Source organism: Ceratotherium simum, chromosome 17, assembly GCF_057802395.1.
Source record: "Ceratotherium simum simum isolate JZ-2026a chromosome 17, ASM5780239v1, whole genome shotgun sequence".
Taxonomy (NCBI): Eukaryota; Metazoa; Chordata; class Mammalia; order Perissodactyla; family Rhinocerotidae; genus Ceratotherium; species Ceratotherium simum.
Window position 1 is genome coordinate 54682065 of NC_141916.1, and position 15308 is coordinate 54697372.

At 49.0% G+C, this 15308-nt stretch overlaps 1 protein-coding gene across 1 annotated transcript in view; it reads left to right on the forward strand.

The window, feature by feature from the left end:
* The first annotated feature begins 1380 nt into the window (after nt 1-1380).
* The window catches only part of VWF (von Willebrand factor), a 153050-nt gene continuing 139122 nt past the window's right edge, over nt 1381-15308 (forward strand). Inside the window, exons 1-5 of the mRNA XM_014793926.2 lie at nt 1381-1520; nt 2723-2777; nt 4301-4465; nt 12832-12934; nt 13159-13367. Coding sequence (XP_014649412.2) covers nt 2723-2777; nt 4301-4465; nt 12832-12934; nt 13159-13367 — 532 coding nt within the window. The 5' untranslated portion in view covers nt 1381-1520. The remainder of the gene's footprint in view (nt 1521-2722; nt 2778-4300; nt 4466-12831; nt 12935-13158; nt 13368-15308) is intronic.

Here is a 15308-nt window from a genome sequence, read left to right on the forward strand (position 1 = left end):
TAGGGCAGGTGGTATGAATGGAGAAGCAATGAGGTGGGCTTCCTTACCTGAATATGGCTCAGGCTGCCTGTCATAGTGCCTGGAATCCCACCATGAGAGGCACCTTCTTCCCTTATTTTATCAGCTACCTCTCTTAGCAGGAATTAGTTTCGAAGATGACATTGAAAATTAGGCTCTTGGGAATTGGAGGTTGGGAAGAAGGATTGGTGTGTGTGTGTGGTGTGGTGTATGTGTGTGTAGTGTGATGTGGTGTGTGTGTGTACGTGTATGAGGTGTGTGTATGTGTGTGTTGTATATGTTTGGTGTGTGTGTATGTGTGGTGTGTGTGGTGAGTGTGATGTGTGTGTAGGGTGTGTGTATGTAGTGTGTATGTGTGGTGTGTCTGTGTGGTGTGTATGTGTGTGAATGTGTGGTGTACATGTGTGGTGTATGTGGTGTGTGTGTATATGTGTGTGTGGTGTATGTGTGGTGCATGGTATACGTGTGTGGCGTATGTGTGGTGTGTGGTGTGTGAGTAGTGTGTGGTGTGCGTGTGTGTGGTGTATAGTGTATGTGTGTGGTGTATGTGTGGTGTGTGGTGTGTGAGTGGTGTGTGGTGTGTGTGTGGTGTATGTGTGGTGTGTGGTGTATGTGTGTGGTGTGTGGTGTATGTATGTTGTGTGGTGTGTGGTGTGTGTGTGTGTGTAAGGTCAGGGGAGGAGTCAGGGCACGAGAAGTGGGTGAAGAGTCCTTGGGAGGAGTATTAGAGTCACACCATCCCAGCCACCATTTTACGAAGGCCTGGACTTGTGACCAGGCTCCCCACCTCTAACTGGTCCTTTAACCCCAGCCAGGACCAAATGGACTGTTGTTGTCAGGGGCCAGGACCAGATCATTCACACCTAGCGTGGACAGGAAACATGAGTTCTCTCCTTCCTCTAAACGTGGCTGCTGAATTGGCTCAGGTTGAGGTGTTTTCCAAACTTCCCTGGGGTCTGGCCTTGAAAGCCGGATCCCGAAGCTGTGTTGATTTGGTCTGGATTCCCGCCTGGCCTGGAGCAGCCTGCCCAGCACAGCCAGCATTCCTGGCCGTCCCTGTGTGGGGATTCTGTGTGGGGACGGCTGGGACCTGGTGTGGGGTCATGGAGAGCAGGCAACTCCTCATGGCAGCTGCTAGGAGGTCTCCCACCAAACCCTTCAAAGCCTTATCGGCTTGGAGGTACTTCTAATACCATTTCCGTTCATTGTTTCCTCTTGGTAATCAAGAGGAGGCCAGTCCCCTGTTGTGGCAGCTCACAGCTATTGTGGTGGGGAAAGGGGGGGTTGGCAGACGTCACAACTTGGGCTTTATCTCCCCCGGCTGCAGGGAGTCTGCAGGCCCTGGGTCACTCAGCAGCAGGACAGTCCAGGGCTGCAGCAGCCCCATCAGCCGCAGCAGTTGCTGGAGAGCATGGCCTAGGGCTGGAGGCACCACCGTGCAGCCACGGCTGAGTGTCCCTTGGAAACCTGGACATCCCTGCAGCCCCCATTTGCAGAGGAAGGTACGGTCTTTTGGGAGGAGAGCTGGCTCAGTTGTGGGAGAAGACGCAGGACTGATCCCTACCCCTGGCGCGCTCTGTCCCCGGACTAGGAGGGCTTTGTTTGAAGGGTGATTCAAAGCCAGGGGCCATCCTAATGCCCCCTCCTCCACTTGCCTCTGGGGGGTCCTGTGGCTGCTTCTGTTCCTGCTGGGGCTTCACTGCTGGTAATACTTGACCAGACAAGACTGGAACCAGCTTTGCCCTCACCTCTGGGTACCTTCTGGGAGCAGCCTGATGTACCTGTGTGTTGGGAGGTTGGGGGAGAGGGGCATCTGCTTTGAGAGCAAGACTTGGCCATATGACATCAAAGTGTTCCTTCCACAGATATATAATCGGTTGGGTTTGTCTCTCCTTTGTTTGGCTGAGTGGGGCATTGTGTAGGAAAGGAGTAACTCTCAGTGAATCTCAGGTGACAACTTCTTCACTTAATTTAGCAACCTTTAGCAGAGGCACTAAGGGACTTGGGGTGCGCTCTGCCAGCCAGAGTCAACTGTCCCTTTCTGGGGGACCACATAGTGGGGAACCTTGCCTGGGCCCAGGGCAGCTAGACTCTTGCCTATTTATCAGATCAACTCAGCAAACATTGCCTGAGCACCTCTTGGGTGCTGGGCACCATGCTAGATGCTGGGGATGAGATGAGCGAGGCACCCACGGAACACTGCAGGTGACTGACCAGCAAACCGTGGTCTAATCCATGGTTCCTGAGTGTTCTCTAAGTCTGGGTGTTGGTGGTAGGAACAGAAGCATAAGACGGTTCCCACTTCTCAGTTTGCTGCCAAATGTGGAAGGATGAAGAGGCAGGAGGGAATTAGGTGGGCATCAGCTCTCAGCTGCTGTGGGAGGGCAGGGAAATGAGAGGTCAGGCTGGCCTGGAGGCATATAGAGGAGCAGGCAGAGCTTTCCACCTCTGTCCTGGCTCTGGGACTGCTGTTTGGGGAAGGGGGCCTGGGGTCCTGGCTCACAGTGATTGTTACTCTTGGGCCGGGCCTTGGCCAGGGGCTTTTTTGGGGGACCAGCAGTCAATGTTCAAGGGGCAAATGCGGGTCGATCTTTTCTCTGGCTTTAAAAAAAATGTTCTTCCGACTTACACACGGACAGTAACACGTACCAGCAGCCATCTACGTGCGTAGTGATCACAGCTCATTTCTCCTGCTTCTCTGCAGATGATTCCTGCCAGGCTTGCGAGGGTGCTGCTTGCTCTGGCCCTCACCTTGCCAGGTAGGTACCAGAGTGCTGCCACTTTTCACTCCTGCCTCAGCGCCATTGGGAATAACCCTCTTCCAGGAATCAGCAGGTGTGTCTGGAGCTCACCTGTGTGCCCAGCGCCATGTTAGGCTCGTGGTGGGCCTGCCAGAGTCGCTGGTTACCTCTTTAATTCCTCTTATGAAGGTTCTGCAGAGCCCTCTGCCCTTGACTTGTATTCCTGAAGGAGAAGGTGCCTGCAAATGTCTTCTCTGATTGGGGAATTAGGAAGCATGAGGGCCACACAGAACAGTCCTATATGATGGGAATGGAGGATGGAGAAGGAATCCAAGACTTGGATAGATTATTGGCTTTAGAAGGGATTGTGGAGGTCATCTAGTTGAACCTCCCCTAGTATGGATGAAGAGACTGAGGGTCAGAGAGGAAAAATGACTGCTCCAAAGTCACACAGAGCCAAGATCAGAGGTTAGTTCTCCTGAGTCCCAGGCCCACTCTCTTTTACTGCACTACACTGCTTTCCTTCCCTGGCTGAGATTCTGAGTCTGTGAATGCCAGGAGGGATCCTTTACTGACCCTCACCTGTCTCCACTTAGACCACTCAGGCCAGCAGCATCCAGCCTGCTGCTCACAGGTTAGTCTGGGGCAAAAATGTACATTTGTCACAGCCTCTGCATCTTCCTACTAGGTGGGTCCTGTGCCAGGGGATCCAGAGAACTTAGACATTTATGCTATGGCTCCCCACCTACCAGCACGCACACACACACACACACACACACACACACACAGTATGCAGGTGGCAGGAGGGTCCCCTTGGAGTTAGCATGTGACCCTGTAGGAGTTAACATGTCACGGATTCTCTGTGTCAGGGACACAGGCTGATCTGTTTAGAATTTAATCTATTCAAGATATATTAGTAGATTAATGTACAAGGATGCTCGTTAAAATCTCTTTATATATCAGAAAATTTGGAAAAATGCTAAGAACCTAACAATAGGGGGCTATACTATAACACATTTAGATGCAAAATATAATGCAGCCGCTCAAAATCATGTTTTGGAAGTATACACAATGGTATGACCAATTCTTTACAATATGTTGAGAAATAAACAGGTTACAAATTGTATGGGATGATCACAAATTGGTAAAAAATCCTTAATTGTATATATCCTGTAAAATAGAACAGAAAGATAAACACTATAATGTTAACTCTAGTTATTGCTAAATGTTGATAACAGATGATTTTAACTTTGTATTATTCTTCCATATTCTCCAAATTTTCTATAATGAACTTGTATTATGTTTTAAATCAGTAAGTAAATGTCGTTAAAAGTAATAGATTTCCTGAAAAATGGTTTCTCCGTTATTGCAATGAGTCCTGGCTCATATTTGGGAGCTGAAAGCAACAGCCTGAGTCTTGTTTACGATGGAAAGTACTTCCCTGTAGCCCAATTTCTATCAGACATGGCCTCATTTCTATAAGGCTGGAGTGGTTTGGGCTGGTGGTCTCAGCTGTGCTCACCAGTGGCCTCTCCCTACAGGGACGCTTTGTGCAGAAAGGACTCTTGGCAAGTCATCAATGGCCCGATGCAGCCTCTTCGGAGATGACTTCATCAACACCTTTGATGAGAGCATGTACAGCTTTGCTGGAGACTGCAGTTACCTCCTGGCTGGGGACTGCCAGAAACGCTCCTTCTCGCTTGTTGGTGAGTCCCGGGCACTGAAGGGAGGAACTCAGAGTCGGGGGACCAGCTGAGCTCAACCCTGGTGCGACGGGTGGGAAGGTGCAGGGCTTGGGGGAGGTTTCCTATTCTTACGACCACTGTGACTGAGCTTGAAGGTCCCTGCCGAGAGCATGGAGAGGAATGGCCTTTCCATGACACATGGCTTCCCCCCGTGGGAGCCTGGTGGGATGGAGAGAGTCTTCATGCTTCTTCAGTGGTTGTGTCCATTGCTCTGAGTCCAGACAACACTCTGGAACTCTGAAGCATCAAGAGAAATGAGGAACCAGAAGGTGCAAACTCCTAGCAAAACTCCTAGCAAAAGGGAAGGATCGTTGTACTTTCTTGGTGGAATTCAGAGTATCTAGCTGATGTTGAGTGTCTCCTGTGCTCCTGGAAAAGTGCTGGTACTGTGCCCATGTTACCCCTGCACTCCCACAGCAGCTCTGAGATGCAGGGACAGGTGCAGTCACCCCCGTTTCACAAATGAAGAGCCAAAGCCCAAGGAAGTTGTATGATCCTCCCAAGGTCTGACAGATAATAAAAAGAGGAGCTGGATTTTGATCCTGGGCTTCTCAGGTTGAAGGAACTTTCCTGTGTGCTAAGGAGAGAGGGCACTTTCCAAGGCGGGGAGTGGGGCTGGAGGCGGTGATGGAAAATTGTGGTTTGGTGACCTTCACACTCTAACAATTAATCAGATGTGTGTGGTGTGTGAGGGAGGGATGCTTCAAAACCTACAAAGGTGGGATTCTTAGCCTCGGGGAGTTGAGATGGCAGTGGACAGACCCACACTGCTAAAGCAAAATTTTTCATGGCGCTGTTAAAGAGAGTAAGGCAGACTTTATTCAAGAGGGACCATTGCAATAGTGGGGTTTGCAGTAGGGGAGAAAGATGGGGCTCCACTCCGTATAGAACATGGAAAGTGGGGATTTATAGCCAAGGAGCAGGGTCGGGGTCAGTGGATGGGAAATGACTAAGAGGAAACACTAGAGGTAGTGGAGATTCTGGTAAACCAACTTGACAGGATTCTTGCTGAAGATAGGCCAGGGGGATAAGGTTTTGAGGGTGGGTGTGAGGAATTTGATCAGATAATGAGGATGGGGGATTTTCACTAAACTGACCCAGCAGGATTCTTGCTAAAACTGGACTAAGCAGGCCAAGGACAGAGCTGAGGTGGGACCTAATCGAGAAGAGGGCTCAGAGGAGCCAGACTCAGGTTTGGTCAAGGAGAGAGTCTTCGTCAACACCCAGACCCTTATGTGAGATGCAGGCAGTAGGGCTCTTGGGGTTGTCACTCTATCACTCACCAAGGCTGGATGCAGCATCCTCTGTGTCCAGCACTGGGCTAGGCTCTTCTTGGGAGCTGAGGGAGCTGTCTGCTTGCTATAGCTGTGAGGTTCTTCTGCTTTCTCGGCTGCCCCCTTATGCCGTCTTCCCTGCCTGCCCTACCTCTGCTGGAAAACCTATCACAGTGTGACTTCAGCGGCCTGAACTTCAGTGGACTGCCATTTTTCCTCCTCCTCCGTGAGTCCCTCAAGGGTGAAGACCACATCTCATTCATCTTTGTCTCCTGGTGCTTAGCTCACTGGGGTCTCTGTCAACACTGAATGGGGGGATCCATGAAGCTCTGTGCTCTTCTGAACTGAAGAGCTGATTTCATGAAAAGCATGGTGTGTGAGCAGTCTTGGGTGAGGGGTTTTGTTTGGGCAGAGAGGACAAGGGAGGGGCTCCATGCAGTGGGGACAGCGTGAACAAGGGGAAGAGGCTGGAGGGAGCATATGTTCATTCCACGCACCCAGTGGGGAGGTCAGTGTGGCTGGAGCAATGGTTCTCAAACTCTAGCATGCATCAGGGTCACCTGGAAGGCCGGGTAATAACAGATTGCTGGGCTCCACCCCCAAAGTTTCTGCATCAGTGGATCTGGAGTGGGCTTGAAATGTTCATTTCTAATAAGTTCCCAGCTGATGCCGATGCTGCTGGTTTGGAGACTAAACACTGAGAAGCACAGAGCTGGGGAACAGTGGGACGTCAGGCTGGGTCATAGAGTGAGGTTGATAGTGCAGTGTCCTGTGGTCTGATGGGTGAGTTTGTTTCTCGATTCAGCAGGCCCGGAGGAGGTAGTGCAGAGTCTTGTGCAGTGGGAAGGCTCAAGAGGGAGTTGCTACCAAGATGATCCTGAAAGGGAGAGAGGCGGGAGGCAGGCTGGCCTTGGCCATGCTAACCAGACAGGAGGTGAAAAGGACCAGAGACATGCTTAGGGCCTGAAAAAGCGAGGAAGCTATCCTGGACGCTGAACTTTGGGGACCCTTCTTGCTTCAGAGGCAGCAGCTGGGGAGAAAAAGCACCCCTTCACCTCCCCTGGGAAGCTGAAGACTCAGCTCCTCCCACCTCAGGTGGCTCCAGTGTTTAAGTGGATTTCTTCACCTTAAAATCATAGTGGAGATGACACAGACCCTCTATTTGAGATGGCTCTGGGCGTGTCAGTGGGACGCTTGGGAGTGACAGGAGGAAGACTTTGAAAGAAGAAGTAGTGATACCCTCTGCACACCGTGGCTTTGGGCTTCAATGGAGTTTCCAGGGAAGGGCACCCTATGGAGACACTAGGGTGCCCTGGAGGGGGTTACTGTCTCCATCCGTGATCTGTTTTATTTCAGCTCTGCTGCAAACTCCTTATCCCAGAGATGGGTTTGTAAACAGCATGTAATGAAATCTTAGTACCAGGCACAGAGTTCATATTCTGGGCTCAGGGGGTTGAGATGTACTTTGTAAAAGCCCCCTCCCCCTACTTAAGCCGAACTCTGGACCCCTCCCTGCTTAAGGGTAGCCTTCGCCGACAGGGAAACAGGCTGTGCTGGTGTCTCTGGGCTGTCACTGTCACCTCCTCCATAAAGCCTTCCTGACCAATCCAGGCCTGTCCAACATTGGGCTCATCAACTTGTGCTGATGGCCTGTTTTTCATCCCATAGGACCTGGTGGCTCTGCCCCAGCAGGAAACGGAGGCGTAGAAACAGCCAGAGTTGGAGTCAGAAAACTGTGCTCTGGTCTCTGCTCTCCCTCTTCACTGAGTGTCCTTAGGGAAGTCGCAGTGTCTCTGGGCCTCCATTTCCTCATCTTTAAAATGGAGATACTGTGAGGGTGAAGGGAGATGCATTATTTGCAAATGTGAAGTGTTACCTACACCTCGTGATTGACAGCAGCTGCCTTGACACAGGATGTCCACTTGCTGGACGAGAATGTGGTGGATACGAGAGGCTGCTGGGTCCTTGGGGGTGTTCCCGTCAAGGTCAGGGTAACACCCCCAACACATCCATGCAGGTTTGCACCCGAGGCCTGGCCTCTGTGGCCATCCTTTCCTGGGTTTCAGTGCTTGGGGAGGAATTGTGGGGCTGTCAGGCCCCTCTGTTTCAGAGCATCTCAGTGGGATGCTGCACGGGTCATTAGTCTTTTCTTGTGACAACTTGCTCTTGTCAAGTGTCAGTCTTCTGGCAAGTAACTGGCCTAAACCAGGCTATGGATCAGCCACACTTTAATGTAGATTGGTTTAATTCCCACCAAAAATCGTGCTGCTAACATCAGAGAGAATATGTGGCACATTTTTCTGGTTTTGGTGGTGGTGGTGGAGGGTGTTGGGAGGAGAGGAATAATCCGAGGAGGCTGGGCCTGGGGAGGGTGGGCTGGTGCTGCTGCTTCAGGGGCCTGAGGCACTGAGGCCAGGGCAAGGGGTCCAACACGCTTGCACCCCGAAGTTCTGGTTCCGCACATGTGACTGTGTCCTTGCACACACCTCTGCTCCATTGTTCTCCAATGACATCCTGTTTTCTCGTTACTAAACCACAAATTCACATTCTTTTTTGAGTGCCTTTGGACCTTGTTCACATCCTGGGTAAAGTGTTATGTCTGAGCACGAAGGACCACCTGCTGCAAAGGGAAGGCCCCTTTCCTTGATCCCGGCTCCTGGTCAGGCAGGCTCCAGGGTCGCATGTCAAGGCTATTGGTCTCCTAGCCCACCAGCACGGGGACCGGGGAGAGACGGTGGGAGTCCTGGTGCCCCTGCTTGGAGAGACTGCTCTTCCTAAGCCACGCGGCAGGATCTGGCCCCAAACCAGCGCAGAGAGAGCCATAAACAACCAACAACACGCTGAGTCACTTCCCCAGCCGGATCCTTAGTTTCCACGTCAGTAAATGGCGCCTTCAGACCAGATTGCTGTTTCTCAGTGTCTGGATGATGTTCACTTGTATGAGAATCACAGGGGTGGAGGGTGAGAGCGTTCGTTAGAAATGCAGATTAGTGAGTTTTACTTCCTAAAGTTGGAGAACGCACCCAGATCTGACCCTGGTTCCAGCAGTGGGCCTGCTTCTCGCTCCAACCCTTGGGGAAGGCCTTGCCCCTTCACTTAGGGCCTCAATCACTGAGTCCCAGAGCCCAGGCGGGAGTCAGGGTACGGGGGAGAGCTTCCCTTGTTGGCTCTGGCCTTTTGGGTGAACACCCAGCCCCCCTTTTCCTGCAGTTACAGGAAGTGCTAACCTGCAGGTCGGTGGAGTGTGGGAGTCCCTCCCCGCTCACTGACAATTTCTAATGGCTTGTCTTCCTAATGGCTGCACGTCATCAGATTCCCCACTGAGTTCTGCAGGGAGGGAATGAAACAAATAAAATATGAGGCTAATCTGGAGTTCTCCCTGCATTAGTGGCTGACAGAATCCAGAGAACTCAGATGCCCTGTAAGCCAGCTTTGTGTTGTGAAAGGAGATTTGGACTTGGAGCCAGAAAATCGAGTGTGGGCTCCGCCTCACGTTAGTGATGTAAACAGTAGTTCTCAGTGGGGTGACTTTTCCCCTAGAGAACATTTGGCAGTGTCTGGAGACATTTTTGAGTTGCCACAACTGGGGGGTGGGGAAGATGCTACTGGTACCTGGTTAGTAGAGGCCTGGGATCTCTAGTTATCCTACCTGCATAGAATGGCCCCCACAACAAAGGGGTATTGGCCCTAAATGTCGATAGTGCCAAGGTGGAGAAATCCTGTTGTAAACTTAGGCCTCCGTTTCTCCATCTGTAAATGGAATCAGCCTAGGTTGGTGTTTTTCAAACTGAGTGACAACCTATGGGTCCTAAAGTTAGTTTAATGGTTGTAACCAGCATTTAAAAAATTAAATTAAATGGACTAGAATAGAAGACATCAGAAAGTATCAGAGTGCGCAGCATCTGGGAAGGGTCAGCACTGTTATGTGAGATGTGTGAGTGCATGCAGACTGGGTCACGAAGGAAATTATGTTTTTACTCTGCTTTCTGCAAAAAGTTTTAAAGCCACTTATTTAGCTGATCTCCAAGACCCTTTGTGCTGCCGTAGTATGTTTTTCTGAGTTGAAGACTTCTCCAGGACACTCTTCCAGAATCCACTTGCCGCCCCCTGCCTTGGATGTGGATTGACTGCCTTAGGACCTCCCTCAGCCGCCCAGGGTCAGGAATTCCATAGGCTCCTTGCAGTTCAGTCCTCACTAAGGGTCCCAGTCCCCGTCCCCCTGCCCCTAGACAGGTGATGACCCTGGGCAGCCAGCCCCACCTCTGCTGACAGGGCCGCTGCCTCACATAGCACTTGGCTCTGGGTGCCCCCCAGCAGGCTGCCCTCTTGGCTTCCTAACGCTGATATCTCATGGGACCACACAGAGCCAGCCCTTCAAATGCTTAGACAGCACCTGCTCTGAGTCCCAGCCCTGTCATCAATCACTAGCTCTGTGACGAGGGACATATTTCCCCGAGCATCAGCTACCTGAGTGGACCCAAGTCCCAGGGTCTGTAGGGTCAGGCTGCCCTCTTCATTTACTTGAAAACGGCAGGGGCTCCCATGTACCCCACACGGGGGGCTCCGTCTCACATTCTCCTGCTTCCCTCTTGTTGGACTTTCTGCTTCTGCTGAATTCTTGGCTTGTCCAGCCTTGCAGGCCTTACCTTTGAACCTTATAGTGATGGTGACCTCTGTATTTCCTATGGCACTTAGCTCTGCCTGCCAGGGAACAGGAATGAGTGACTGTTTATATGGCTTTACATCCTTGAATGCCTTGAAGAGCTCTAGATCTGCAGCTGCAGGGCGGTGACTCACCCCAAGCTGCCTGGTTGCATCCAAAGCATTCCCTCCCCACCCTCCAGCCACATATACCACCCCCCGCCCCCCCACCGTCCGACTTGTTCTCATGCACCCTTTCTGAATCCCCATGAGGGGAGGGAGAGCCTGCAAGGAGAGGCACACAGGGATGCCTCTCCTGTTTCCAGGAAGGAGACACCTTTGGCTTAGAGATGACGTACTGGTTGGGTTACCCAGTAAAGCAGGGGCCAAACCACCCGTCCATCTGCTCTGTGAGACTGGGGCTGGATGGGAGGGAGAATCACACTGATGAGGAGATGAGTTCTGTAGTCATAAGGGACCCAGAGACCTTGATCTCGTGGGCTCATTGTACACCCCCTCCAGCAGGCGAGGTGGGTGGGTGAGTGGAGTCGGCTTACTCAGTTTGGGGTGTGATGCTCAGTGTCGGCCCCAGGAGAGGGCGAGGAAGGGGTTTGGTCTTTGATCCACTGCGAAAGCCCAGGGGCTGGGAAGGCTCCTGGGAGGGACTGCAAGCTGGAAGTTGGTGCCACGCTGTCCCATTTGTTTGTTTTTCAACATTTTATTATGGGAATTTCCAAACATACAGAAAAGTTGAAAGAATAGGGCAGTGAGCCCTCATATACCTCTCACTTGGATTCTGCCCTTAACATTTCACTGCTTGTCTGATCACTGCTCTATCTTGTTCTGTTTGTTTTTCTTTGGCTAATTTCTTGCTGTTAGACAGTTCGCTTAACTTTTTAAGGATTTGCTTGTTCTAAGTGAAGGTGCAGAGCAGGCAAGCCTTCTCAGTCAAATGGGACAAAACCCCATAGCTTGGTTGGCATCTCCTTTCCTCCTGACCGTGCTGGTCTAGAGCTCTGCAGAACATGGGTTGTGGACTGTGGGTGGTCTGTGGGCCTTTTCTAGTGGTCTCTGAGCTGCTAAGTTTATGGTTCAAGACTGTTCTTAGAATGGGCTAGTTTTTGACATACGATGGCCCTCACTGAAATCTCACCAGAAACAAGTCTATTTTCTGGCTCATTCTGGTTGGTTAGGAGTGTGTGTGTGTGTGAGAGTGTGTGTGCATGTACCAGGTGGTTGCTGTCCTCCAGCAGTCTCCGTCCAGCTCAGGCCCCCTCTCAGGGGGCTGTGACTCTGCCGGGCTGTGACTGAGGCGGCCCTTTCCTTGGTTCTCTTTATCAGTGGCCCCAGCCGTGGCAGCAGTACCTCACGTCAACAACCCTTCCCTAGTCTCCTGGACTCAGTTCCACAGACATTCTTGCCTCCTCTTTGCTGAGGGTCTGGAGCCCACTCCCCTGACCCTCCTAGGAGAAGGCACATTTACTCATTTCCAAGATTAACCTTTCCACCTGGGTCCTAGGCCACATTTCTTCAGGAGCCCTAGGCACTCTGCCCCCACATCTGATTCCTCTTTCTCCAGCATCTTCCATCTCTGTCTTCACTGGCTGCTCTTCGTCTTCCCTATTTCCATCAACTTCTCAGTCTCAAAGGCTTGAGACTCCAATTACACTGTTCCTTCTGGTGACTTCATCTCCTATGGCCTCTCAGTTATCTTTGAACATCAGGGGCCCAGCACAAGCACCAGTTCTCAGGGACTAGCTGTGGGATTGTTGAGTCTTCATAATGCTGCAAAATGGGTCTCTTGCCTGTTTTGCTGCTTTCACGTCAACTGCCATCACCGTTGTCCCTGTGTTCGCTCGTCACAACTGGACCGTTGTCAGAGACTATTTTATCATATGTTTGGCTATGTAAATGTCTCTAATGGCAACACTGATCATTTATTGCATCCTTATTAAGGTCCCCCCATGAAATGAGGCACTTTACCTACAGTATCTTCAAACTTCTCCCAGAGAATCAAATTCAGTAAACTGAGGTGGGACTCATGAATCTCCACTTTAAACAAAGAGCCCAGGGTCTCTGATTTAGGCTGTCCTAAGACAACGTTTTATAATGCTGATCTTATCTTTATACTTAGATTGTAAACTCCCAGATGGAAGGGTCATGCTTTTACATTTTTCTTTTGAGAAATATAAGACATTACTAGAGGGCTATGTATCCAGAGGGCACTCAATAAATATTTTTAGATGAATGGAAAGATGAGTGAGTAAATGAGACTTTTGGGGAGATTTTTATTGCCCCTTTGTTTTTTTGGGGAGTTTTTCACTGAGATAAGATTGTAGTGCTGATGATTATAAATAAATTTATGAAATTTTGGGGGGAATAATCACCACTGCTGACTCTTTTCTCTTTCAGGAGACTTCCAAAATGGCAAGAGAGTGGGCCTCTCTGTGTATCTTGGGGAATTTTTTGACATCCGTTTGTTTGTGAATGGTACTGTGCTGCAGGGGGACCAAAGGTAAGTCAGAAGCCCAGAATGTCCAAATTAGAAAGGACCCTGGGGATCCCCCTTGCACATACCCCTTGTTTCTCAGGTGAAGGAGCTGGGGCCCAGAGAAGGTAAATGTGCCCAGAGGAAGCCAGCAGCTGAACCCTATAGAGTGCGGTTGGGGTTGAAGGTGGGAGGGACACCCAGAAAATGCATGGAAATTTCACTTTCTGAACTTGTCCTTGTCCCTCCAGCGTCTCCATGCCCTATGCCTCCAAAGGGCTCTATCTAGAAACTGAGGCTGGGTACTACAAGCTGTCCAGTGAGGCCTATGGCTTTGTGGCCAGGATCGACAGTAGCGGCAACTTTCAAGTCCTGCTCTCGGACAGACACTTCAACAAGACCTGTGGGCTGTGTGGAGACTTCAACATCTTTGCTGAAGATGACCTTAGAACTCAAGAAGGTAAGTTTATCTGGGATGCCATTTCTCTAAGGCGTTGTTATGCTTGTGACTTCCCTGCTCACAAACCTTCACTACCACTCCTGCTCTGGCATTCCAGCCTCCCTCAACTTATCCTGCCAACTGAATCTCTTAGCATTCCAGCTCACTGCCTAGACCTCTGCCAAACCTGATCTTGGAGCTCCTTAAACTTGACTTGGTTCAACTTTGAATTTTCCATAGCAACTCATGCATGGTAGATGGTTGGCAAATGCTGGATGGTTTGAACAGACCCTCCTGCGCCACTACAATGGAACTTTATGGATGAAATCGATAAAGGGTGGTCCTCAACACTGCCCCAAAAGGCCAGTTTGTGTGTGTGTGCATGTGTGTGTTCACGAGCAATATAAGGTAATATGGACAATGAGAAAACCACTACTAATCTTTAGTCCTCTTTTGATAATTTCAGTTACATAATCATTTAATTAGTGATGCTCTTTGCAAAAGCTGTACATGTGTATGTAAGTTATCCTTCTTCCTTTTGACCTAACTGTTCTCTGATTAAGGGGTAAATGTGTAGAGAAGCAGTTGACCATTCCTTTCATTGGATTGTACATGTTAGAAAATAGTAAGATCATTTGTTTCTGTCTTCTCCAGCACTGATTTCTCCAACTTTTTATTGTCCAACATATACATTTAGGGCTATAAATTTTCCTTAAATATTACTTTAGCTGTACCATACCAATTTTGATATGTAACATATTTTCATTTTCATTCAGTTCTACGAATTTTCTAATTTCCACTTTAAGTTCTTCCTTAATCTATAAAATGTGTTTAAAATTTCCAAATGTTTAGACTTTTTAAAGGTTACCTTTTGTAACTAAATTGATTTCTAATTTAAATTAGAAATTTGGGGATATTTGTTTGTTGCCTGGTGCATGATCTTTTTTGCAAATTGTTCTATGTATGCCCCAAAAGAATTTTTCTCTTGACTGCTGCAAGATTCTATTTATACCTGTTGAATTGTTTCTTAATTGTGCTATTCAAATCTTCTATATGTTAACTACTTTTTCGTCTGCTTCATTTACCCAATACTAAGACAGTTGTTTCCAATTTTTCTACAATTGTGGTGAATTTGTCAATTTCCTTGTGAAATTCTGTCAAGTTTTGCTTTATATATATTGAGCCATTGTTATTAGATTTTAGAGATGTCAAATCTTTCTGGTGAATTGTTTCTTTTATGTAACGACTCATCATTTTTAACAATGCCTTTTACCTCAAAAGCTGTCTGATATTAATATAGGTGCTACGTCTTTCTTTGGTTAGTGTTTGCTTAATATATATTTTTTTATACTTTCAACCTTTCTGTGTGGTTTTCTTTCAGATGCGTCTCATGAAAGTTGCACACAGCCAGATTTTATTATTATTATTATTAATATTATTATTAGTGAGGAAGATCAGCCCTGAGCTAACATCTGATACCAATCCTCCTCTTTTTGCTGAGGAAGACTGGCCCCAAGCTAACATCCGTGCCCGTCCTCCTCTACTTTATATGGGACGCCGCCACAGCATGTCTTGACAAGCAGTGTGTCGGTGCACGCCTGGGATCCGAACCAGCGAACCCTGGGCCACCACAGCAGAGCTCACACACTTAACCGCTTGCACCACCAGGCCGGCCCTATTATTATTATTTTTTAAATCAGATTTATTGAGGTATGATTTACATACAGTAAAATTCACCCTTTCAGTGTATAGTTCTATGAGTTTTCACAAAAATGTAGAACCATGTAAGTACCACAATCAATCTATAGAACAGTTTCATCACCCTCAAAATTCCTGTGCCCCTTTGTAGTCGACTCTCCCCTAACTCCTAGCCCTGGTAGCCACTGATCTTTTTTCTGTTCCTATTCCTGTTCCTATTACTATTCTATTCCTATAGTTTAGATTTTTCCAAAATTCACAGAA